At 51.6% G+C, this 26,708-nt stretch overlaps 1 protein-coding gene across 1 annotated transcript; it reads right to left on the reverse strand.

Annotated features, from left to right (window-relative positions):
* Nucleotides 1-1,335: 1,335 nt before the first annotated feature.
* Nucleotides 1,336-13,162, reverse strand: CAV3 (caveolin 3). The gene is made up of 2 exons (XM_039231420.1): nt 13,050-13,162; nt 1,336-1,685 (listed from the first exon to the last, which is right to left on the reverse strand). The coding sequence occupies exons 1-2, from the start codon at nt 13,158-13,160 to the stop codon at nt 1,344-1,346; spliced, it is 453 nt and encodes a 150-aa protein (XP_039087351.1). The 5' UTR covers nt 13,161-13,162; the 3' UTR covers nt 1,336-1,343.
* Nucleotides 13,163-26,708: the final 13,546 nt, after the last annotated feature.

Consider the following 26,708-nt stretch of genomic DNA (forward strand, 5'->3'; position numbering starts at 1 on the left):
CCCTTTCAACTTTCCTCTGTGCTTGAAAGTGTCATGATAAGATAGATACTAGAAAAAACAAAAACAGGCAAAATTTTAGGGCTGAGATGGACATTAGAGATCATTTTATGGATGATAAAATAGAGGCCAGAAAAGGCAACTAAGAGGAGAGACAAGACTGGACCTGAGGCTGCCTGTCCCCTTTCATTCCACTCTTCCACACTGCTTGGGCTCGTGGCCAGGCACCAGTGAGATGATACCTCTGAAACCCTGCTGTGGAACCGCAATTTTATGAGACTTAAATGGGTGTTGTATGAAAAAAAAAAAAAAAAAAAAAAGTGGGATTGGGACACACTGGCGTAAACAAGTTTCTTTACTGCAGGACTTGCCAGAGCCTTTAATGTACTAAAGTCTGTTGAAAATCTCTGAGAGAAATATATAGCATTTTCCAGGCAAATTAAAAAAAAAAAAAAGCCATACCCACCTTTTTTTTTTTTTTTTTTTTTTGAGGACTAAGATCTGGATAACACTGTTGGGAAAGGCATCTCTAAAGAACGTGAGATTGCTCTTTTCTTCCCCCCAAGGGGCTCGGTGTTTGGTGAGCCAAAGGGGAGGCCCAGAGAGTTCTGAACCCAAGCCCTGCCCTCAGTGGTGCCCAGGGAGGGTCTCCTGCCCCTTCCAGCCCAAAGGTCGTTTTCTTCTGTCGGTGACTGCTGGCTGGCGCAGGGTCTCCATGGGAATACAGTCTCTCAAGGAACACGGGGGAGCAGATGCCCAGCCAACAAGAAGAAGCCCAAGAGAAACCAAATTCTGTTCTGGCTCTTCAGTTTAGCAGAGAGAAGGGCCAGCCGACTTGCCCCGCTTCCTCAGGGCAGCAACACTGTATTTTTGGAGCTCATCAGGCCACGCACCTACCTTACGGACACACAAAAACACAGCGTTCCCAAGATGCAGCCGAAACCCTTTATTGGAGCCACCCTCCTAATGCGAGGAGTCACCGGTAGCTTCCCCGGGCGGCGTGCATCAACAGGTTGACTCCGGGTGGGAACGGAGTGCAGGTTTATGCTGTTACAGTACAAGTGAATGCAAAGACTTGCAGTAGCTGCCTCTTAGCAAATTATCTTTCCTCGTGCCCGGTCACAGGGGCAGCGAGGTGGGGCGGGGGTGGGGGGCAGAGTGAAGGGCCACTGGGCTTCTCTGGCAGGACTGTCTTTTCTTTCTGGCTTCCCTAAACCGTGTGCTCCCATCGTAGGGTGGGAGGGGGCAGGGACTAGCAGCTGGCCGGCAGGCCCCTGGAGCCGTATGGTGGGGCCAGCCTCCCCTGACTCCCCCCTGCCCGACCGCCCCGGCCGCCCCACCTGGCTTTACACTTCCTTCCGCAGCACCACCTTGATGTTGCTGCAGATCTGGCCCAGGGCAGCAAAGAGCGGGTTGCAGAAGGTACGGATGCAGAGGGAGTAGATGTGGCTGATGCACTGGATCTCGATCAGGTAGCTCTTGATGCACGGCACCACCGCCCAGATGTGGCAGAAGGAGATGCAGGCGAACAGGAAGCCCCAGAGCAGGGCCAGCGGGACCCCCAGCAGCGTGGACAGCAGGCGGTAGCACCAGTACTTGGAGACGGTGAAGGTGGTGTAGCTCACCTTCCACACGCCGTCGAAGCTGTAGGTGCCCACGGGCTCCGCAATCACGTCTTCAAAATCTACCTGCAGGGCGGGAGGGGGCAATCCTCAGGTCATGGCGTCCACCCACTCCTCGAGCTTTGGTGTGCCAGTGTCAGGACCCTCTGGAGGGCTTGTTACACCTGACGGCTGGGCCCCGCCGCCAGGGGCTCAGACCCAGCATGGCGCATGCGGGGCCTGAGACTGCATTTCTAGCAAGCTCTCCACGTGTGCTGCTGCTGCTTCCCCAGAGCAGTGAGACGGGGGCTGGTCCAGCCCCTCGTCTCGTAGGTGGGTACACAGGCCCTGCGGAGTTGAGTGACTTGCTTAAAGCCAACGGTAAGGTAGACACAGACCTAGAGGTGTGGTCCTCAAATCTGTTATTTTCTGATCCTAGAGAGTCAGACAGTCCCAGGCATCCTGGGGCTACGGAGGACACATCCAGCCAGGCTGATACCTGAAGGCAGCCAGGTGGAGGCAGGCGCCTGGGCTGGAACAGCATATTGGGTGCTGCTGGGACCTAACGGGATGGACAGTGTGTGCCTCAGGGCGAGGCAGGTACTCCGGGAAGGCGGGGGGCCAAGGCCAGAGTGCCCAGAGTGAGGCCGGAGAGGCCTGGAGGGACAGTCACTCTGTGATGAGCGTTTGGGACTGGCGTGGGCAGATCTGAGTTGATTTTTTTTTAATTGAGGTATAATTGATACATAATTTTATATTAGTTTCAACATAATGATTCAGTATTTGTATCTATCGGGAGACGATCACCACATTAAGTGTAGTTAACATCCATCACCACACACGGGTACAAATTTGTGTGTGTGACGAGAGCTTTTAAGATCTACTGTTAGCACCTTTCGTATATGCAATACGGTATTGTTGGGTATAGTCACCATGCATCCGTGACTTGTTTATTTCATAAGTGGAGGCTTGTTCCTCCGGACCCCCTGCGCCTGCCCCCTCCCCCCACCTCTGGCAGCCCCCAGTCTGTTGTCCGTTCTCTGATCTGAATTTTGAGCAGCTGTTTGGGCCAGGGGTGGTTGGGAGAGAGGATGCAGGTGGGGTCCAGCAGGGGCGGTCACAATATTCCAGGTGAGACCTGATGATAGCCTCGTTTGGGGTGATGGTGGGGGGTTAGAGAGAGGCGCACGGGTCTGAGAGTCACTTTAGGATGTAGCAAAGTGAGGGGCGTGTCTTCCTGGCTCGTAAAGGTGTCTGCAACCCGGGTGTGGCCGAGCAGGCCTGAAGCACCTTGTGCAGGAGACAGGAGACAGGGATTTCCCCCCTCACTCTAGTCCTATGGCAGCCTCAGACTCTCCTCCCCCTGCTGCCCACCCAGCCCTCCTGGCTGTGGGAGGAGCATGGGCGCTCTGAGAGTCCAGTTCATACATTCCACTGAGATGATGACTGAGGCCCCATTTGGAAAGTGGGAAAGAATCATCAGTAAACCTGGGGGGAGGGGGAAGGTTGTACTTTCAGCCAAGTCACTTAACTAACCTTTCTTGCGTCCCTGTTTTACATTGAAGACCATCATAGCTGCTTTCTCCTATGTGATGTCCTTCAGCGTCACTAAGCCTTAGCTGTCGTGTCTGTAAAATGAGAGCATGGCCGTCTTCCATGTTCCTGGGCTATTTTAATAAAAGTTGGTTGAGTGAATGCTCAAACCGATCAGACTAATGGTGGAGGAGACACTTGTGGGGGCAAACATCAGTCTTCCGGGGCCAGCCCCTTCCCCACTTTTGCTGGGGCAAGGGGATCCTCTCATCTAGGCATGGGGGTCAAATGACTTTTCATCATAAAATTACATAGCCGCATCGCAGGGAATTCAGGCAAGAGCAGAAAGGAAACAAAAGCATCTCCAACTTGTATTTCTCTAGTGCCAGCAGGGCCGTTGCCGTGGTGCTTTCCTTTCCAAGGTAACTTTTGGGGGAGGAGGTGGACGTACCCGTGGTGTACGTACAGTGGCGGGTCCTGTTATTCTCACGTGACTAGATCCTGAGCTCCTGTGCTGTGCCTCAGATCCCCAGATCCCCCCGGAGACATTGGTGGACGAGGCCCTACCCAGGGGATGGTGTGTTCATGGGGAACAGAGTGGATGCGCCAACATTTCAGGCTACAGGTGATGTGGAACGCTGACTCAGGGAGTCAGTAGGCCTTTTGGGCCCCACTCCTGTAAGTCTCAGCCTCCAGCTTTCTGTGCTGGGGGCTCAGCGGAGGTCTGTTATGGGCCCCCGGCTGAAAGGGCAGGGCTGAAAGGAAGAACACAAACATGGTCCTCATCTCCTCAGAAAGATCGCACTTATTCCTGGAGGGCTTCCAGGAGGTGGTGGCTGTCTGGGACTTTGGTGGACTGTGGGATTTGGAGGGAGAGATGGGAAACCGGTGTGCTGGATACTTGGAAAAGAAGGCCCAAGTTGTTTGGGGAAGGTCTCGTGGCTTTAGACAGTGGATGAAAGGGGCTGCCATCTTCTACATCTGGCTTATACGGGGCAAAAATTCAGAATTGCTGTTTCTTGGGGGAGCTTTCAAATCTAAGAAGGTGGGAAGGATAGGTCGGGGGAATCATTCCAGCCCTTACTGAGGGGCAGTTGGATCCCTGGGGCCTGGATCCTGGAGTGAGGAGTTCTGACCTCTGCTGCCTGCCCCTCCTCCATCACGGCCAAGCCTCAGCCTGATGCCTCTTAGCACTCGTCTGGCTTCTGGAGCATGGTGCAGCCCCAGGACCTCAGCCAGCAAAAGGAGACATTACGGCCGAGACGGGCCTCCCTGCCTTGGTCCCAGCAGGCACTTCCTCCTTCCTTCCCTCTCCCGCTCATCCCTGTGGCCTCCCCTGCCCTTCTTGTGGCTGGTCCTTGGGATGGTGCCTCTCTGACTCACAGATTCCCCAGCCCCACCCCCTCGCCTCCCGGGAGGGCACACAGCCCAGAGGTGGGAGCGGGGCCCAGACTGAATCTAGGCATCCTGATTCTAATCTAATCTCTCCACGCTGCCCCAGCCGGGGCCAGACCCCGAGGTGGATGCTTACTATGCAGCATCTGAGGTCTGGTCCTTGTTGGCCAGAGACACCTGCCCCAAGGCAGGGCTCCCAGCCCCTTCTTTCTTTCTTTATTTTTTTTAATGTTTTTTATTTATTTCTAGGAGAGAGAGAGAGAGAGAGAGATAGCGTGAGCAGGGGAGGGTCAGAGAGAGAGGGAGTCACAGACTGAAACAGGCTCCAGGCTCTGAGCTGGCAGTCAGCACAGAGCCCGACGCGGGGCTCGAACCCACGAACCGCGAGATCATGACCTAAGCGAAAGTCGGACGCTTAACCGACTAAGCCACCCAGGCGCCCCTCCCAGCCCCTTCTTTAAAGCCACCCACCCACCCTGCTCCTCTGTAGCCCCGCCTGCCGTGTTGGTCTAGTCTAGTGTTTTCTGCCTTTCAACACCTTTGATTACTGGTGTCTGGCCTCTAAGACGTGGCAGAGTGGAAAAGAACTCTGTCTGAAGTCACACTGTTGAGTCCGGCTCTGCTACTTACTGGCTCTGTCACTATCAGCAAGTGACTGAGCTTTTCTGTGCCTCAGTTTCCTGGATTCACTTCATAAAGTTTGTTGGAGGATTAAATAAATTAAGACATCTAAATACTCAGAACTCTGCCGGGCACAGAATACCTGGTTAATGACTGTTAGCTGTTGTTCTCGGTTGTTACAAAGCACTTGCTTCAGGAGGATATTCAAGCTCGAAGGCGGCTCTGCACCCCTGGGCGGGTGCTGCTCTGATGAGTGACTTTGATAGACGACTTGACTGTTTGAGCTTCACTCCCTCATGTGCAAAAATGCATTTGCTGTTTCTTACAACCTTGTTATGAGGAATAGAAATAATTTATTGTCTCTCCATCCATTTGCTCCCTACCATCTATTCACCTACCCATCTCCCACCCATCCATTGATCCGTGGATCTCTCCATCCATCCACAGACATCCATGCATGTCCCCCATCCATTCAAACACATCCTTGTTCAGCCCCCACTTTGTGCTGGGCACAGCACCTCTTGGGCAACACTCAGCACAATACCTAGCACATGGTAGGTGCTCAGTGAAGGTAATTATTTGTTCAATTGTTTTGAACTTCCTATGCAAATATATCTCAGAAAATCTGTTGACACCCTAGATCCTAAGTACAGTAAGTCTCCAACCTACCTAGTCATAAATGTGAATGTGTGTGTGTGTGTGTGCGCGCGCGTGCGTGCACACCTCCCCCTGCGCTGATAAGGATTTGCTGTTTACGGTAATAGTCTTACTCCCAGGGACCTCTCTGTTGTGTCTTTTAATTATTATTACTTTGCAGAAGACATTGACGCTGACATTTGAATTATTGCCTTGGGGCATTGAGCATGGGGTGGCTTCTCCATTTTCTGGGAATCGGAAAATGTGCTCTCAGAGGGATGGGCTTGTGCTGTCAGGCCCAGCTGTTTCCCTGACTCAGATCGAGCACTGGGAGGGCTTTGTCCACAGTGCCTACTTGGGGAGATATTTATAAGACTCGGCTCAGGCAGGGCTCGGCAGTTGTGCCAGTGTATCAGAAGCACACAGTGACTTCATTTCTTAATTCCTTTCTAAAGCAGAGGGGAGATGGCTGGAAAGGTGGTTGGGCGGGGGTGCTGGACCCCTCAAAAGAGCCTCAGGGCTGGGTGTGCAGTTGGAGGGAAGGGGTGGGAAGGGCGAGTGAGACTGCTCATTCAGTTGGTGTCCCCTTCTCTGACATATTTATTTTTGGAACAGCGAGAGAGCCAGCTGATTAATCGGAACCCGCCAGCGGGGCCCCCCGCCGTCTCCCAGGAGGGCAGGCAAGGTGCAAGACAGCAGGTCTGGGCATTGCCTGAGGATTCGGGGAAGGCCAGCAGCCACCCCCGGTCAAAAATACCTCCCCAGATTCCCGTGTGACTCAGTCCTTGGGCATCCGGGGCCCTGGACAATTCACATAGAGTATCCGTGGCGGGGGAATCGCTCTAGGCAGGGACGCAGACATCTGGTTCCAGTCTCCACTTGACCACTGAGTTATCAAACGGTTCTGGGCGTGGTACTTTCCCTCTCTGGGCCTCCCGTGTTTAGCTTTTTGTTTTGTTTTGTTTTGTTTTGTTTTACACTCCACACCAAGAGGACTAGGCCATCATTCCTAGTGACTCAGAGTTAGATTTGGAGTCAGAACCCCCGGGGCGGGGGGGTGGCGGGGGAGGCTGAGTTTTGCTGGGTCTTCCTTTTCCTGCCCGTTACCTTGTTGCTCAAAGGGCGGTCCGTGGCCAGTGACCTTCTTCCCGACAAGGTATGTACAGAAGTTGAGAGTAAGCATTTAAAAACAGTCACAGAACTGTGAGCCAGTAGTTTTAGGTCTGTTAAGTCTAAAAAGAATAAAAAATTGGGGCTTACCCTGGAGATGCCCGTTTTTCATTTCGCTTCCCTGGCCATTAATTTGTGTTGAATTTTACAAAAGTATCGGTATGCAGCAGATTGAGATTGTCATAACAAAAGTGGCCCCTCACCCGGATAATTTGAGAAGCATCCGCGTATACAGTAGGAAGCTAAAAGGAGGTGATGGCTGTTTATAAAACAGCTGAGAAATGGCAGAGCTTTGCTTCTTGGGTTCTAAGCGGTGATAACAATAGTAGAATTGTGTACAATCTGGGATAACCAAGTCATTGCCCACAGTTTGGCCCTCTTGGTGTTGGTTTCTGGCCATGTATCTTGTGTTTAGTGTTTTGTCAACCTTTGGTGGGTGGTTAACCAGTCTCCAAAGATGGCCCCCAATTAGTCATGATCCTGAGGGTTTGTGCCCTTGTCTCTTCTCATCCTACACTGAGTCTGGGCTTGCCCTGTGACTTGCTTTAATCACCAGAATGCGGTAGAAGGGTCGATGGGCCAGGTCGAGCACTAAGCCTTACAAAGGCCTGGAAGTCTCTCCCTTGGGGAGCTCTGAGCCGCCAAATTAAAAGTCCACTTTTATGACCTGATGTAGAGACTGGTGGAGTTAGAAGTCCATTACTTTACCCTGTCCTAGAATCTGGAGGAGATGCCACATGAGGGAGAGACCCAGCCATCTCAGCATCCCAGCTGAGCCCTGCTTTCCATCCATCCCCACCAAGGCTCCGAGCATAGGAATGAGCCATCTTGGGTGTTCTAGCTCAGCAGGGGCCCTCGGTGGCTGCCACCACGTGAGAGGCCACCAGTGAGAGCAGCAGACCTGCCCTGTTGAGTCTGGCCAACCCACAGGACTGTGGGAGGCCATCACATGGTTGTGGCTTTACACCATTGAGATTTCAGATGATTTGTTACACAGCGATAGATAACTTACACAGTGTGTCTTTAGGGAAAGCTGGATTCCAGGTTTATTTTCTCCAGGGACAAGGGAGACCTGTTTGTACATCAGAGTGCAAAACATTCACCAGCCCCACTGAATAAAAATTTCTGGGTGGCAGAGCCCAGAAATCTGCATTTTAACCCGCACCCCAAGAAAACGGATGATATTTTGAAAAACCAGATTAGCTAATACCAAGGAGTCCCATAACACTAAATTGTAAACACTTCAGTGTGAGTTAGTCCACTAGATCCCTTCCTAGAGGTACTTGACGGAGGGTAAGACATTTTCAAAAGGAAGAAATTGCCAAATGCAGAATGACTGGCAGGATGGATGACCTATAACTGTCTCAACCTGCCCCTTCTGCTTTCTCTCCCAGATTCCTTTTCACATGTGCTCAACCCTTGTCTTTCTTCTGCAGGCAGAGTAGCAAAGGGGTTTCATCTGTGTGCCAACAATGCCTCACCAGTGGTCCATGGCTTCCTGCAAAAGTGCTGTGATCCATTAGTAATGTCTGCCATGGACATAGGTAGGCGGAATGGCTATTCTCATCTCTCACGTTTGCCAGTTCCACCCAACATCCTTGCTGATGTTGTGACTTTCACTTATTTTGTCCCCTCTTCTTCGAAAGCCTTATTTTCCCTTTTCACATTTTCATTTTTTCCCCATTTTTATATGCACCTGGGCTACCACCTCCCCCTGAAGGTGGCTCCTGATTTTCCCACACGAGAGTAAAATCTTTCTCCCTAAACCCTGTGACACTTCATCAGGCACTAAGTTATGGTGTGTAGCACCTTCTCCCAGATATTCTCATCATTTTAGTCTCATCCTCTCTGTTGGGTTGGATTCTTCTTGAGAGGAAGTACCAGGTCAGTTTCCTCTTTCTGCAACAGTGTGTCCAGATGGGCCGAAACTGGGAGCAGGGTTCACAGAGCTAGTGGCCACTGGGTCTTCTGATTGTTAACCTGAGCTGATAGGCCCAGGGTGTGGTTTTGTGTTTTTCCAAGGGAGGAGGGTGTTTAGTAGCAGATGTAGGTTGGAGGTGGGGTGGGCTGGGGTCATGTCTGTCCCCCTGTTTGACCTTGAGTGGCTGAGGGGAGAGCGGTTGAAGGCTGAGGCTGAAGAGGTGGTGTGATACTTTGGGCTCAAGCATCCCTGCCTCAGGGTCTGGGTGCCTCAGTGCGAGTTAGGGAGACGGCCCTGAGCCCTCTCAGAAATAACTCAGAGGCCTCTGCACTGGGGCTGCGGCCCTGCAGGAATGCACGGGAAGATGGCTGGAGGTTTACAACGTGGGTCTGAAGGGAATGGTGGAGAACCCTGGGGACTGTTGCTACACGTTCACACCCCCCACGGCATGACATGGGGGGCTTATGCGCTGTGAGTCTGTCCGGCTCATTACTGTCTCCTCTGAGCACAGCACCTGGTGCACAGCATGCACTCGGTAACGACTCGGGAAGCAGTATTCAGTGAATGGAGGTGACTCTGGGGTGGGGGGTGCAGAGGGAACTGGGGGTGTGCTCATCCCAGGTCCTCAGCTCTAATCCCCATGAGCCTCCCCTGTGCCCGAGACCCAGCCCCAAACCCTGGGAACCACAGTTCAAGTCTGTTAGGCTGGACAAGGCTCTCCCTCGGCATTTGGGACTCATTTTCCAGCCCAGGTTCGAGGGAAGTACCAGGCCTTACTTGGGGAAGTTTGGGGAAGTTTTGACTCTGGATAAAGTCAAAACAGAGCACGTCCCATCTGCTGGGGGTCAAATCCACATCACCGTGGGTCTTTCTCCTGCTCCGCATAGGTATGAAACCCAGAACCTGTTTGCAGAGGGGACGGGTTTCCCTCTTCTCTACCCAGTGTCTGTCTACGCCAAGATTCAGAACAGAGAGGAAAGGGATTTCCCTAGAGTCACACAGCGAGCAAATGTCAAGTCTGGGACCAGAACCTGGGTAGCTCGGTCTTATTTCAGGATCTTACTTGTCTCCCATCCTAGGCCACGAGGTTAGCCCTGGTGACCATCCTGACAGGCCCCTCGAGCCTTCATCTCGGCCTCTGCCTTGTTTCTCTTTCTCTCTGTCTCTCTCATCTCACTTTCTTTTTCTCCCTCCTCCCTCCATCTTGTCTTTTCCCCAGTTGATCAAAGAAGCTTAGGTGCCCCAGGCTCTTGTTCAGATGGACCACCCAGGCCCCCCCTTCCTAGCCAACTCTCCTGTCTCCCTTCTTCCTTTCCTTTCTTCTTTCGCAGACCATACACAAACCTGAAGTCTACTTCAACCTGTTGGTGCTATTTATCCGACTCCGTTCTATGATCCTCATCCTGAATTTCAAAACTTTTTCATTTCTCAGTTATTAAAAACAAAAGAAAGAAAGTCAAATAACTCCCCAAGCCAGGAACGTCCAATAAATATACCGAATAAAAATCTCCTCTCGACAAGATTACTTGCAGGGCCTTTTGAAATCTTACCATTTGAGGGCTGTTTTCTGGGGTTTGGGAGAGACAGGTCTCAGCCCCGGGGGAGGGTTGTGTAAACAGCTGCGTCTGTATGGCTGCCCCCATCGCTCCCTTGGATTTAACCTGGGCCTGGAGCCTGGAGCCTGCTCACTCTGGGCTCAGTAGGGCCCGAGAGCCTCTCCACGCCTGTCACCTGGTGTGGGTCTCTTTCAGAAGCCACATTTTCCCTTGGGATTCTCTCCTCTACCCCAGCAGCCAGCTAGGGACCGCCAGGCGGGAAACCTGGTTGTAAGAGCGGGCCCCTGGCTTCATTGTCCTGTCTTGCAAGCTCTTCCGGGCTCCAGCTCCTCTCCCACGTGTCACACCGTTACTGTGTTAGGCACTTTCAATTCTTTTATTTTCTTTACTCCTCACACTATACTTTTCTTGCACAGTGCTGCTTTGAGAGTCCTTTACCTGATGGAGTAAATGATATTTCACTCATTTTGCAGAGGAAAACTCAGGTTCTGAAAACCTAGATGACGTGTCCGGGGTCATTGCTTTGAGGTAGAAGAGAGTAAATTTGAATCCAGGTCTGTTAAATCAGAGTTTTGGGACCAGTTCCTCCAGACTGCACTGCACAAACGGTGATGAATACTATTTTACATTTGTATAGTAATTTCCCCCTTGTAGCTTTTCTCACTGAGGCATAATTACCCTATTTCTGCCACTAATGGTGTAGAAAAATACAATAATAGCATAAGATGAGCTATTAAGGAAAAGTGCCCTGAGGGAAGGGGAGGCGTGGAGGAGGAAGCTACTGACTGCCTGGAGGAACTGAGGAAGTCTTCCTGGAGGAGGTGACCTTTGAGCTGAGTCTTCAAAGCTGAGCAGGGCTTTCCCATAGGGAGGAGAGCGAGAGGGTGCTCCTGGCACAGACACAAGAGTATGTTCTGGCTGGTGTGGCCAGTTGCTGGCGTGAGGGCTGGAAGGTGGAAGAAGAGGGTTGCGGCCGGATTGAGTTGGGGCCTGAAAGCCGTGGGGAGAAGTTAGACTTTCCAGCGGGGGCGGTATCCCACCGAAGGAAGACAGCGCAGAGGCTGTGTTTCAGAGCAAGCCCAGAGCAACCCTGTCTGATGCAGTGGTCACAAGCTTTGAGCCGTTGACCTATGACCAAGGCAACAGAAGAACTCTAAATCATTTTTTAATTTTAGTTCAAATGTAAGAAGTGATACTTAATTCTGAGATTGGAAGACTTTTTTAAATGTTTGAAACAATTTGGGTGTGTTGGATTGATTTCAACAGCACAGTTTATGAGATCTAAATACAGGGTAAGGATTTCTGATTAATTTGGAATCTGAACTGATAAGCAGCATAAGGGTAGGATACATGTTGGATTTCGAAGATGATAACTGCTTCTATATCAGTTATATGTTGAAATGATACTATTCTGGAAATATTAGGTTAAATTAAAAATATCATGAAAATTAATTTCACCTGCTTTTTTGCCTCTTTAAAATCATGGCTGCTAGGGGCGCCTAGGTGGCTCAGTCAATTAAGCATCCGACTTCGGCTCAGGTCATGATCTCACAGTGTGTGGGTTCGAGCCCCATCTGGCTCTGTGCTGACAGCTCAGAGCCTGGGGCCTGCTTCAGATTCTGTGTCTCCCTCTCTCTCTGCCCCTCCCCTGCTTGCCCTCTGTCTGTCTGTCTCTCTCAAAATAAATAAACGTTAAAAAATATTTTTGGAAAACATTCCCGGCTGCTAGGAAAATGTAAAATGACGTCTGTTGATTGTATGATGGGCTGCATTATATTTCTATTGGACAGGGCTGCTCTGTGATTCTGACGCACTGAGTAGACCCGGGAGGCCCCAGGCACCTGCCCTTTTAAAAGCCCTTCCAGTGACTCCCATGCTAGTGCTTGGCCACCCTGCTTCTAGGAATTCTGCTGTAGAAAGATCCCCGGGGCTGCCGAGTGGAGGTTAGAGTGAGGGTGAGGGCCTGGCGGCATCCAGTGAGGAAGGAGGCTGACCCCGGCAATGGCTGTTGCGGAGACTCCCCAGAGGCCGGGTAACCGCCCTCTGAGTGCTCCCTTTCAGGAGCCTGGGTTCCTCTGAGAGGCCTCTGCCCTGGCCTGGCCGCAGGGCCTGGTGTGAGCGCTGGGCATGGCCCCCACACCGCCGGCCGTGGACATGGGGCAGTGCTCTGGGGGGTCGAGCGCCCCCGCGAGCAGGGCTGGCAACCACCTTTTGGGGATTAACCCCACGCCCACCATGGAGACCGCAGACATGACCCCTGGCTGGAGAAAGAGCCCAAATCAGCCACCCGCTGCTCTTCCTCCTGGCACCAGGGCCAGGAGCCAATAGGAAGAACCTCAGAGGAGTAGGGAGGCTCTCTCCTCTGTCACTTGCCTCCCCGCCCTGGTCAACACCTGCGTCACGTTTGTGCTGCTGAGGTCTTGCTCCTGTTTAGGCTAAATGTTCCTTGCGGGGTGTCCATGCTGGCTTTTGAGGGAGGGTTTGGAGAAGACAGAGAAACAGGGCCTCTTGTCCAGGAAGCCGACTGTGCCCAGAGCAGAGAACCCCCCCGCCCCTGCCCACCGGCCTGCATCCAGACATTCTTCAGACCTCGGCGCCCCCACAGCCCGCGGAGCCTACCTTCACTATGTCCTCATTAATGTTCTTGGGGTCCCGGTTCACCAGGTCGATCTCCTTGCAGTGGATGTCCTTGACAATCTGGGCCTCCAGATCCGTGTGGTCCTCGGCCATGATCGCGGAGCCGGGGGGCCGCAGGAGGAGATCTGAGCCGTGTGACCGGCGGGGCTGAAGAGACTTGGGGCAGGGACACAGTTCGGAGTCCCCAGACTTGAGCCCCCGCCGGCCCCACAGGCCCCACCCAGCATGCCAGCTGACAGCTGTCCCACATCACTTCAGCCTGCCTCTACTAAAGCCTCTGTGGCAGGCCTCCAAGCTAAAATTAAGACTGGAACTCTACTGGAAGGCTCAGCTCCCCCTACGGGGGCCGCCCAGGGAGCAGGGCCTCACCGAGAGAGCAGGCGTGCTGGCATCAGTGGGCCGTGGGAAAGCGGGGCTGGTGGAGCTGCGCCATGAATTTGCCCTGCTGCCATCAGCATTCGGGCTCCTCTGGGAGGGCAGGGGGGTGTCCTCAGCCCCGCCTGTTGCGGGCTGTGAGCGTGGGCACGCCTCTCCTCTCTGGTCCCCCAGACCCCCACCTGTGGAATGGGGTCGTGGTGAGAACGCCTGCCTACCCTCGTGGAGAGGGAGAGATGAGCTCTGGTGCGGGAAGGGGCTTCGGGAAGCGAAATACTGTCTGGTAGGGAGTCTCATTGGGATAGTTAGTACCTGACCTTGCTGTTGGGTGGCCTGGAGCAGGGCAAACGTTTTCTCCCACTTCTTGGCCTTCCAGGGAAGCAGACCATGCCTCTTGATGTCACATGGAGGGGATGTGAGGTCCACGTTTATGCTGCCCTTTGTCCCACCCCTGGTGACAGCTTCCAGGGTGTTCATGGGCCTCGGACATTGCATGGGCATCAGTGGGATGCACCTCTCTTAGGTGCCTGTTCAATGTTCCTGGGTCCTTCTCCAACTCAGCCATCACTCAAGGCCCCCACAGCACGAAGGGTGAAGAGTCTGAGTCCCCAGGTGCCGGGTCTGTGCATCTGTTCAGCCATCCACCCACCCAGTCATTCAGGATGTGTCCACAGCTGGGACTAAACATCAATCAGGCTGTGTTCCTGCCTTGAGGAGCTCCCAGACAAGGGGGGCAGACTGATTAAGAAATAAGTAATTATAATCGGGTGTGGCAAGTGCTGCGAATCAGAGATATATTACAAAGGACTTGCCTGTGAGGTCCACAGGACACAATAGCTTACTCTGAGGGAATCAGGGAAGGCTTCCCGGAGGAGGTGCCTTTAGAGTTAGGTGTTGAAGCAGGAGTTCACCACCTAGAACATCTTGGGTGGAAAGACCATAAGTGTCAGAGGACGGGTGTGAAGTAGGATGCTGAGCAGTGTGCACTGGCGGGGGCAGGCTCAGCTCGGGCCTGTGTGGGAAGGACCCAAATGTCATACTAAAGAGTACAGATTTGGGACACCTGAGTGGCTCAGTTGGTTAAGTGTCTGACTCTTGATTTCAGCTCCGGTTTTGACCTCATGGTTTGCAGGATGGAGCCCCTCGTCAGGCTTGGTGATGATAGCATGGAGCCTGCTTGGGATTCTCCCTCTCTCTCCCTTTCTCTCTGCCCCCACTCTGCTTGTAAGAACTCTTTTTATCTCTCAAAATAGATGAATAAACACAAAAAAAAAGAGTATGGATTTTATAAGGGTAGTGGGAAGCCATTGAAGACGTCAGCACAGCAGAGTCTTTATCGGAATGATGAGTGAGGAAGATCACTGGTGATCAGAGCTGAGTGAGTCTGAGGCAGGAAGACAGTCCGGATGCTCATGGCGTAAAACCTGCGCTCTGTAAGTAATTGCACTAGGCTATCACTAATAAAATGCAAAATAGTAGTGGCTGGTGCAAGGCAGGGGCTTTTCTCCCCCTCTGTCACATAATACAGAACTACCGTGGTAGCTCCATGATGTCGTCCGGGTCCCAGACCTCCATCGTTCTGTTCTGCTGTTCTTCCAGCCACCTCATGGGCACAGCGTGGCTGCCGCTCTTCCAGCCAGCCTATGGAAGAAGAAAACGCGGGGAGGCGCGCCAGGAAAAGGCATGGGCCAGCTAGGTCGGCTCCATTAGAAAGCTCTCGCAGAAGTCCCACTTGACAACTTTTGTGTCACCGGCCACGTCCCTCAGCGGACGAGGCTGGGAAATGCAGATTTGTGGCCGAGCACAGTGGTCACTAGGGGGTAAATGGCAGGCAACTAGAAAACTCTCTTGCTAACCCTCTTAGGAATTACCTATTGGGGTTTTCTTTCCTTCACCCCCCCTGCCTGGGCCCCGAGTTCGTGGGAGTATGTACCTTCTCCTACGAAGAGTTGGGACAAAGAAAGTGTTGCCATGTGGCAGGGAGCTGAGCCCGGGCTTGCGTTTTGTCCGCTGCGGGACCAGATGTCTGGTGAAAAGTTGGGGCAACCGAGGCAACGGTATTTCACAGGCGATGGAGGAGCCGTCAGGAAGAGGCTCATCCTGAAGCAGAAGCGGTGGTGACGACTGCGGTAACGATCATGGACGGTTGTGTTGCTCGGAGATGGCCACGTCTGTGCTCTGCCACTAGTGCTCTCCTTCCGCTCCAGTGGGTCCGGGCTCTTCCTCTCTAATCCGGGCAGGGGGTGGGTGATCCCGGCCCCTAGAGCACGGCCGAATGAGGCGGGTGGCTTTGCGGCCGGCCCATGGGACGGATGCCGCTTCCTGGCGCTCTCCTCTCAGGCTCCCGCCCTTGGGACTCGGCTGCGCCGTGTGAGGAAGCCCAGACTCGCCCAAGTGGAGAGACCACACGCGAAGGGTCCAAGGCCCCGGCCGTCAGCCAGCATCAGCCTGTCAGACGGGAGAGCGACCGAGGCTTCGGGAGACTCCAGGCGCTGGGCTGCACGTCAGCCCTAGACCGCCCTCCGGGCCTTCCAGCTGAAGCCCAAATGTCGTCGAGCCGACAAGCTGTCCCGTGTCCTGTCCCGATATCGAAACCACAGAGTCCACGAGCTAAATGTGAGGGTTGCTTGTCTCACAGTCCTGGGAACTGGAACAGAGAGTGACACTAGTGGTGACAGCAGCTGCTGCTTGTCGAGGCTCACCGTGTGCGGCTGCCGTGCAAAGGGACCCTTGCTGTCCCATTGGAAGGGTCCTGCCTGGCCATGGCAATCAATGCTCAGGAACCAAGGTTGCGAGGCAGCTGATGCACACTTTGGATGTCCGAGGAAGGAAACGCTGTGGCCCGATGTGACCAGGGAGCACGTTTTGGAGGCGGCGGCCCTTAGCGGGACCAGGAGGATGACCGGATTTCAAGGAGCAGAGTGGGAGGAGCCAGATGCCAGAGGCAGAAAGAGAGCGGTCTCTCGTTTCATTTATGACGATCCTATTTCCAAAGGCGATGTCGTAGGAAGAGCGTTTCACTCAGGAGCTGTCAGTCGTGAGGTCTTTTCTCGGCCCCCTCCCCAGCCAGTTTTGTGGTCTCGGGTGGGCTGTTTGCCTTTTCTGCGCCTAGTGTCCTCACCTGCCCAATGTGGATGGCGGAGCCTGCGTGTCCCTCTCACCGAGACTCTGTACTCGCACACAGCCGCAAACCTCCCAGGGCACCAGCGGCCCGTGTACCCGCAGAGAAGATGCTACAGAGAACCTACTGAAAGGTGAAGCTTTCAAGCCAACCCCGGGGCGATGCTCATGACGGGAGAGCCCAGTAAAGCAGAGAGAGTGACTTTCCGAAGCCCATTTTGTGCCCCGGGGTTTAATGGAGGACTCTGTGTTCTTATTATAAAGGGATTTTGTTGTTGTCGGTTTGGCTTGCTAATGGAGAGAGGGGGGAAAAAATCTTTGAAAATGGGAAGAGGAAGACATAACTCTGTGGAATGTGAAAAGGGGAAGTAATTGGAAAGATGATACAGGTGGATTCACTGGGAGAGTCATAGCACTCCAGTCTGAAGGCTCAATTAACTATTAGATTTAAGGCTACGTTAGCCAGCAAGATTGATCATGTTCGCAGAAGTCCCCAAGAGAGATAAGGCTGGGATGAATAGAATGGGAAACCTTTGGGGCGCCTGCGTGGCTTAGTTGGTTAAGCGTCCGACTTTCGCTTAGGTCATGATCTCGCGGTTCGTGGGTTCAGGCCCCGCGTCGGGCTCTGTGCTGACTGCGAGCTCGGAGCCTGGAGCCTGTTTCAGTCTGTGACTCCCTCTCTCTCTGACCCTCCCCTGCTCACGCTGTCTCTCTCTCTCTCTCCTAGAAATGAATAAAAAACATTAAGAAAAAAAAAAGAATGGGAAAGCTTTTTGTATTTTGTAGGAGTTTTAGATCTAGGCAGAGGGCATCTATTTTATGTTTACTCTTTGGCTTTTGGAGTCTGTATTTTGAGGACACATCACAGCACTTCTGAGCACTGCACTCTACAGATGAAGAAACTGAGGACCCAAAGAGTGTTGACTGACAGAGGGGAGAACTAAGGATTTGGAAACAGAACTGGGAGTAATTGGCCATCTGCCAATCAGCAGGCCACTTCTGTCTAAGCTTCAATTTACTCACCTATATGATGAGGATAAGGTCACCATCTCCCCTTACCAGATTTTCGTATCTGATTCCTTCCAGAGATTTTTGGAATGCTTTCCAAAAAGAGGAATGTGATGTCAGGATGCATTAACAAAGATATACACCCAGAATGATGGAGGTGACTGATCTCAGCTCTGCATGGGTCAGACTACACTTGAAGCCTTGTACACTTGGGCTCCATTCTCTAAGTGAGTTTTGGAGAAGCTAGAGTCTCTCTAGATAGGGTAAGTGAGACGGCATAAGAACTAGAAGCATATCTGAATGATAAAGAGAACCATGTGAGTTTGGAGGAGAGAAGACTTAAGGGAAGAACACAAGAACCTTACTCAAATCCACAAACGTTTAAGGAATGAGATTTATTCTGAATGGTCCCAAGGACTGGTGAGTAAGTGGCAGACTTTGGCTTCATTCAACTCAGTGCCTGGCTCCTTTTAGGCCTCTTGGTAAAGATAACTGATGGGATTACTGTTAAGGATACCAGGAAGAACGGACTCTCAGTTGACCAGAAGTCTGAGAGACTGCTTCAGAAAGAGGTGGGCTTCCCAAGGCTGGAATTGTTCAGGCAGAGGGAGAAAGCGAAGGATTGGAAAAGGACAGGGAAACGTAGGCCAACTTTGGGGCCAGAAAATAAATGTTCTAGGCAAGACCAGCTACATAATTTGCAGGACCCAGTGAAAAACAAAACTGTGCATTCCCTTGTTGAAAATAATTATGAATCACAAGACGGTAGCAGCAAAATAAGCTAAGGTATCTCCTAAGCCCCGGGGCCCTGTGGGTTGCATGGCCACGAAGTTGTCCCTGGTTTTAGGCTCTGTGGGCCATATAGTCTCTATCACAATGATTCAGCTCAGTGGGAGTGGCACTAAAGCAGCCACAGATGGCACAGAAATCAAGGGACATGGTTGCGTTTTGGTAAAACTTTATTTAGAAAAGTAAGTGGCCACCAGATTTTGGCCCGCAGGCTGCAGTTTGCTAACTGCTCTAGGGCGCCAAGGGGCTCATCGGAGCCACCTGCCGGAGACTCGGTCCCTGTGTGAGCCCTAAGGTGTGCTCTCCTGCCAAGGGAGGGCTGTGTACATATGGGAAGATCTTTTCTTGGAATAATAATGACTTCTAGCATCTTTCTAGAGAAGATTTTACTAACTTCTCTTTTTCCTTCCATGGATTGTTATTTTTTCCCCTTATTTCTCTACCGTTAGTGACTATACACACATACAGATTTGATGTTTCCTTTACGTTTTCTTAAACGTTTATTTATTTTTGAGAAAGACAGAGCTCAAGTGAGGGAGGGGCAGAGAGAGAGGGAGACACAGAATCTGAAGCAGACTCCAGGCTCAGGGCCGTCTGCACAGAGCCCGGCACGGGGCTCGAACCCACAAATTGTGAGATCATGACCTGAGCCGAAGTCCGACGCTTAACCGCCTGAGCCATCCAGGCGCCCTGAGGATGTTTCTTTTAGATGAATCAAAAAGGACCCATGTAGATTAAAAGCAAAAACAAAAACAAACCCTATGTAAATAAATTCGATTGAACACAATCACAAGTTACCTTTCATTATTGTGTTCTGATACTTGTCTTTAAAAAGTAATGTTTAGGGGGGCGTCTGGGTGACTCAGTTGATTAAGCATCCAATTTCGGCTCAGGTCATGATCTCTAGGCTCTTGAGTTGGAGCCCTGCGTTGGGCTCTGTGCTAACAGATCGAAGCCTGGAGCCTGCTTTGGATTCTGGGTCTCCCTATGTCTCTCCCCTTCTCCCACTCACACTCTGTCTCTCTCTCTTAACAATAAATAAACATTAAGATGGGGCACCTGGGTGGCTTAGTCAGTTAAGCGTCCGACTTTCGCTTAGGTCATGATCTCGCGGTTCGTGGGTTCGAGCCCTGCGTCGGGCTCTGTGCTGACTGCCAGCTCGGAGCCTGGAGCCTGTTTCAGTCTGTGACTTCCTCTCTCTCTGACCCTCCCCTGTTCACGCTGTCTCTCTCTCTCTCCTAGAAATAAATAAAACAAACAAACAAAAAAAACTATTAAAAATAAATAAATAAACATTAAGAATTTTTAAAAAGAAAAAGTAATTTTTGGGGCTCCCAGGTGGCTCAGTCGATTAAGCGCCTGACTCTGGATTTCAGCTCAGGTCATGATCTCCCAGCTCACACGCTGACAGCGTGGTGCTTGCTTGAGATCCTCTCCCTGTCTCTGACCCTTTCCTTCCACCACAAAGTAAATAAATAAACATTTGAGAAAAAAATCTGAATAATAATAGCAACTTCATAGGGTTAGACCAAAAATTAAAGAGAACAATAAATGTGGAAGCATTTTGAAAAGTAACTATTAAATATTATGAATTACCCTTTTTCCTGAGTTACTTAAGAATAAAAATATTTAAGAACATTTTTAACTACCAGTTCTTAGCAAAGGATGTAGCATTTACTAGGAGAGTTGATAAATGTTTGTTAATGGAATAAATAGCTGATAACCGACGATGAGCTCTTTCTACAGACGATCTCATTTAACACAGCCCCATGAGTTAGATGAGTATGATTATGAACCCCATTTTACAGATGAGAAAGGAAGGCTCAGAGAAGTTGACTGAGTTTTCCAAGGCCACAGTAAGTGGTGGAGGCAGGCCTTGAACCCCATGCCAGGCCCTCTGGGCTGTCACTCACAACCACCACATAAGACTGGACACGGGGGGCACCTGGATGGCTTAGTCGGTTAAGCGTCCGACGTTCACTTAGGTCATGATCTCACGGTTTGTGGGTTCGAGCCCCGCATCAGGCTCTGTGCTGACCGCCAGCTCAGAGCCTGGAGCCTGCTTCAGATTCTGTGTCTCCCTCTCTCTCTGACCCTCCCCTGCTCACGCTGTCTCTCTCTCTCCTAGAAATAAATAAAAAAATATTAAAAAAAAAAAAAAAAAGACTGGACACGGGCTGGGCTTCAGGCCCAGGAGCCAATTCATAATCCTGTGTTACCCCCACTGTATAGATGAACACAGAGGTTCAGCAGAATCAGAGGAGCCCCCCTGTGCCCACAATGAGGTCCGGCTCTAGTGAGACAGACTTGCTGACAACTTCACATCCAACACCTTGTGGCCTCGAGTGTATTAATGAAAGCGGCTGGGCAGGGTGCACACGTCAGTACACGAATCCCCACACCAGAGAATAGCACCTGCCGTGGGTTGGGCACGCTACTGCCTTCAGTAAGTGTCAAGTGCAAACATTTTTTTGCATTAGCTGGAGCATAGGCTGGTGGGGTCCCGATTCTAATCCGTGTCTGGCGGGCACTCCTCCGGGAATGTCCCCCCAAAGCGCCATAGCTGTTAAAACTCACAGAATTGGCTGCGGCCTGGTGGCCGAGAACCAACATCTGGGCCTCTGGCCTCCTGAGTCCCTGTTGCTGTACACCTGTCGCAGGGCTTTGTGGCTGAGAACGGTCGCTATTTGAAGAACGCCATGGGATCCCAGCAAGGGTGCAGAGGAGGCCTGGGGTCAGCTCGAGGCAGAGGGCCCCAGCCCAGCTGTCAGAAGCTTATTTTCTTAGATTCTGTGAGCTCCTCTGACTCCCAGGCTTTGGGGCCTAGAGAACGTCCCCTCTCCTGACATCTGCTCGTCTCCTGGTGGATCTCCCTGCTTCCTCTGATGCCCCCTGGGTCCCTTCCCTGGTGGCAGCTTGGAGGCCTCCTTGGAGTAGGGAGTTAATACGATTCCCAGCTAAAGCGTCAATGGCAGCCAGTTGTGCTGTAAATGAACTCGGACGTAGTTGGAGCCCCCGTGGATTCTGTACCTCTTCCTGCCTGTCTAGGGTCTGCTTCTTCCCACACCCCTGGTCCAGCCACGCTGTTCCTCCTGCAGCTCTGCAAACACGTGCACATCCCTGCCTCTGGGCACTTGCACCCACTGTACCCCCTGCCTGGCCTGTTTTTACCCCAGATCTCCTGACTGATGGGCATTCAGATGGCCGCTCCTCAGGGAAACTCCCCAAGTCCTCTTGGTAAGGTCTGTCAAATCGTAGTAAGAGAGCTTAATGCTACCAGAAATTACTGTGTGGGGGCTTAGCTGCCAGCTATCTTCCCACTCAATGGTAAGTGTCAGCGAGGGAAGGGGTTTTTTAATGCCTGTTTCTCTGACACCTACTAGGTGCTCAACTAACACTTTTTTCACATAAATGCCTCTTTCATGGCTCTGATGATAACCCTTGATGTTGTCTTTGACTTCTCCCTCTCTCATTCCACTTGGAATTCTCCTGCAGAAATCCTGTTGGCTGTTCCTTCTAAGAGCACTGGGAATTCAATTCGTGCCACCCTGGTCCAAGCCACCACTTTGTCTGAATTACTCAGTAGCCTAATTGGGCTCCTTCTGCTTTCTGTCTGCACTCTAGTCTCCAGTGAGCCCTGACCACGCTTGGGACTGGGTCGTCCTCTGCTAAGAGGCTGTCCTGTGCATCACAGGACCTGGGGCAGCATCCCCAGCCTTACAGAAGCTGGTAGCACCTCTGGGCATTGTCTGATGTCCCCTGTGTGTGGGGGGGGAGGGGAGGTCCCACCGCCTTTGGCTGAGCAGGCCTCCCACCAGAGAGCCTATCAGAGCATCTGTTCAAGGCTCTCCAGAGACTTGGGGCGCCTGGGTGGCTCAGTTGGTTAAGCATCCGACTTCGGCTGAGGTCATGATCTCGCAGTTTGTGGGTTCGAGCCCCGCGTCGGGCTCTGTGCTGACAGACAGCTCAGAGCCTGGAGCCTGTTTCAGATTCTGCATGTCTCTCTCTCTGACCCTCCCCTGCTCACACTGTCTGTCTCTCAGAAATAAATAAAAGCTTAAAAAAAATAAAAATAAAAAGACTCTCCAGAGACTTACAGTAGCATCCCAAGCCTGTATCTGACTTTAATTTCACCCTCATTCACTCCTGTTTGCCCCTTGATGGTTCACAAACCCACCAGCTGTCCCCTGGAATGTCCTCTGGCTGTCCCTGGGTCCAGAGCTCACCCTTCCCCTCCAGCTTTCTGCTATTCCCTCTCTGAAGAGGCTTTCCTTGAAGGTTCCATCTCCACTAGCTCCATGAAAGTGGACTGTGACCGGTGCCTGATGAACCACACGCCCAGGGCCAGCCTCCTAGTCTCCCACCCCCTCCTAAACTTCAGGCTTCGCGAGCCTGGCTTTTGCTCAGATGTTTGTAAAGCTGTGCTATGCTCGGCACGTTAACAAACAGGACCTGACCCCACCCTCGCCTGTCTCCTCTCCCCTCCATCTTCCCATTGCCGACCCTTCCCTTCCCGGGCAAGACCAAATCAGTGTGTTAAAATCTCCCTGCTCTTGTTTCTCATGTTAAGTTATGATGCAGCTTTGTGTAGTGCTTGGTCCTGTCTCACCGTGTTCAGCAGCATGTGTTTGGCTCTCCTGCAGCAACTCCCTCTCCTCTCCGTGGCTTGGCCTATGAACGTCTCGCCCCCGCTCCACGAGGGGAGGCTTAGCTCGCCTCCATGTGGTGGCTCGGGATCCAGGCTCGTTCCACCAGTCAGTATCTGACTTCCAAAGAGAGTGTGAGTTGTGCCCAACTCCTGAGTGCTTCTGCCTGGAGAGGACCCCCCATCGCTGCCACTGAAGGCTTACAGGCTGGATCCAGTGTCCCTGTCCCAGCCTCCTGAATCTGGAGGGGCTGGGGATAGCAGGGAGGGAGGTGGTCCTGGAGATCTGGCATCTCTAAAAGCCACTGAAATCGTCCCCACCTGGGGAGATGAACCCCCCGGGACCATGCATCCTGTGTGCCCTCCTCCTTTCTGGGACCTGTGTGACTCGTCACAGGATGAGGTGCTGGACCCACAGGAGGCTACAGAATGCTGCTTGCCTGGAGAAAGCCCCTCCCGCTTTGGAAGGTGGTTCTGTACCCCGACTCTACCAATGCCTTTGTCAGCTTAGATGGGTCTCTTCACCTTTTGTACCTGAGTTTTCTGTGGGATGTGGGTGGTGGCACCCAGCCTGCAGACTTGTTAAGAGACTCGGATGGGTGGGGCGCCTGGGTGGCTTAGTCGGCTAAGCGTCCGACTTTCGCTTAGGTCATGATCTCGCGGTTCGTGGGTTCGAGCCCCGCGTCGGGCGCTCTGTGCTGACTGCCAGCTCGGAGCCTGGAGCCTGTTTCAGTCTGTGACTCCCTCTCTCTCTGACCCTCCCCTGATCACGCTGTCTCTCTCTCTCCTAGAAATAAATAAAACATTTAAAAAAAAAAAAAAAAAGACTCGGATGGGAAATCCACACGAATGCTTAGCAGAGAGCTAGCGCCCAGCGGGTGCCCCATAACCCTCCCCCAACATGCAGGCCTTCAAACTGGCTCATCACGTGTAGAATACACAGAAAACTGATGTGAATGCTTTCGTCTGACAATGTGTAGGTCCTACTCAGCCATGACCACAGACTCCTGATATTTGTATCTGATCATCTCAGAGGTGGGGACTGGGGTCTGGGGGACCCCGTCCCCCACTCTGGTAGTCTTGCTGGCACACAGCACCAGTCACCTGGGCAGAGCATGGGACACACATGCCACACTGAAATCCCAGCCCTTTGGGCAAGTCTCTTCTCTGTAAAATTGTAGAAATGACCGACCCCAGTTCACAAGCTGCTGTGAGCATTGTCTGTACAGAGGGCTTAGGACGGTGCCCAGCACTCAGTAGGTTCTCCCTTGGTGGTTTTCTCCTTTGTCTGGGCCCAATGCTATTCTGGAAGGAAGCAGTGCCCAGAGGGCCTCCCCGTGACCCTGATCCTGCCCGGAGAGCCCGGAGCCCCTGTTGGTGACTGAGGGGTGGGGAAAGCTTGAAAGCAGAACAGGGAACAGCCTGGGAAGGTACGGGGGCCATTAACTCTGGTCCCAACAGCAGGGGGCTCCACTCGTCGTGAGGATTCTCCAGCAGGACTGAACACGGTGCTTTCCTGAGTCAGTTTCTTGTCTGTAAATGGGCGGGTGTGGATTCATGATGAATAGAAAGCATTTGGAACCATGGGCTGCTCTGCTCAGTAAATGGAACCTTCAACTTTGTATTCTTATCCTTCTTATTCTTGTCATTATTTCCTGTTTGTAGTACGAGAATCAAAGATGTGCCCAGCAACTGACTGGGCTGGGGAGAGTTCTAGAAACCGTCCCAGCAGGACCAGAAAAGGATGATGGGAGGGGTCTGTCCACGGAGTGGAAGTACCTCTGTGGGGGGGCAGGAGGGGGAGATCTTGCCATATGGATGCTGAGCAGAGTCCCTGTGTAGAGTTTCAGGAGGCTGAATGAAGAACTGCCTTTTCTCCCTCCCTCCCCCTTTCCTTCTGTCCTTCCTTCCTTCCTTCCTTCCTTCCGTCCGTCCTTCCTTCCGTCCTTCCTTCCGACAGAGTATTAGCAGGGGTTGGGGCAGAGAGAAGGAGACACAGAATCCAAAGCAGGCTCCAGGCTCTTAGCTGTCAGCACAGATCCTGATGTGGGGCTTGAACCCAGGAACCGTGAGATCATAACCTGAGCCGAATTCGGATGCTTCACTGACTGAGCCCCACAGATGCCCCAAGAGTCGCCTTTTCCTACTGCCGGGACAGGAAGCTAGTTGGGCAGATTTCCTGCAGAGCATGTCCTCTAGTAAGGTGCCCACCAGCAATGCATGGCTTTCAGGCACTTGAAATGTGGCTAGTGGGACCGAGGAATGGTTAGAATTTTATTAATCTAGAATTAAGTTTAAAACCTGATACTCAGTCTGGTTATTGGAAGACTTCAATATGTTTGGAACAAAATGGGTATGTGAATCTTTCTGTAGAAAATCTTAGGAAGAGCAAAACCTTTCCAACAAAAGTTTAGCACCTGGATTGAGAGATGCTGTACATTTAAAATATCAAATTTCAAAGAAGCAGTGCTCTTCCAAAAAAAAAAAAAAAAAAAAGTGGGGTGGGGGGAGGGAACTTAAGAATCTTAACTTCATAGTGAGTTAAAATAACATTTTCGGTATATTGGGTTAAAGATATTAAAAATTTCATGCGGTTATTTTTGCTTTTAGCATGGATCCTGGAAGGTGTTGAATCCCATATCTGGCTGGCAGGTGTCTCCTGGGATGGCATTACGGTAGGGGCCCATCCTGCTTGATTTGGGGGCAGTTTTAAGTATTACTGGTATTTTGGCCAATATGGTGGACAGAAGAAGTATCTAATTAGTTCTTTCCTTGATTATTCACTTTCCATTTTTGGGGGAGTTTATTGTCTTAGAATTCTGGCAACTCTTGTTTCTGTTAGAGAATCTGTTTTTCACATCGGTTTGTGGAAGGCCTTTCTGTACTAAATGTGCCGTCTGGCCGTCTGTTGCTTTCGAGGTTTATCAGCCTTATTCTGCCTTTATTACTTGATGTAAAGAAGATACTGTTTGGATTTGGATCTCTTTATGATTTCATTTTTAGTGTTTGATTATTTCATCTGGGCTTTTAGGATACGTTCTGAGGTATTGAACTCCTGGGAAATTTCAGGGGGAAAAACTATTTTAACTAATGTCTTTAATTACTCAGCAGGTATACACATTGTCCTGGCGTGTGTTTGGGAGGGAGTCAACTGTTCTGTATGTTTAGTTTTTTTTTTTTAAATAGCTTTCAGAGAACTTCTGCTTATGTTGTATCTGATTCAAAGTGACCAGAGAGGAGACACGGTGGCCTGGAATGCCCTTTTTACGTATATCGTAATGATAGACTCAGCGATATAAATGGCTCACCCAAGATCACCCATTCAGAAGTGGGATTGGGACTTGAATATGGGATTCTGAGTTTTGTAACTGGCCACCTGCCGTGTCACTGGGGACCAGAAGAAATGACACTTCCTTAGATCATAACCTTGAAAAAGAAGCATGTTTTACTCCTGACCTTGCTTTACTGGACTTAAGCAGACTCCACCTCCCGCATTTCCGAGCCCACTTTCCTGCTCCCATCCCTTGCCCATTCTAGGGCACAAGGTCTTCTAGGACCCCAGAACAAGTGATTAGAGTCGCCCACGTTATGAAGAGCCTTCCAGAAGATGTTTCATCCCAAGTCCCAGACGAGAGAGTTAGGGCTGCACATGCTTCTCAGAGGTGAAAACCTCCCTCACAGAAGTGACAGGGAGGGGTGGCAGT

Source organism: Hyaena hyaena, unplaced genomic scaffold, assembly GCF_003009895.1.
Source record: "Hyaena hyaena isolate Hyena2069 unplaced genomic scaffold, ASM300989v1 scaffold_56, whole genome shotgun sequence".
In the NCBI taxonomy this organism is placed as follows: Eukaryota; Metazoa; Chordata; class Mammalia; order Carnivora; family Hyaenidae; genus Hyaena; species Hyaena hyaena.

Bases quoted from the DNA above. Each gene is read 5' to 3' on its own strand.
- CAV3 (XM_039231420.1), bottom strand. From the start codon at position 13,160: ATGGCCGAGGACCACACGGATCTGGAGGCCCAGATTGTCAAGGACATC. The intron at 1,686-13,049 runs GTAGGCTCCGCG...CCCGCCCTGCAG, and splicing joins TTAATGAGGACATAGTGAAG to GTAGATTTTGAAGACGTGAT.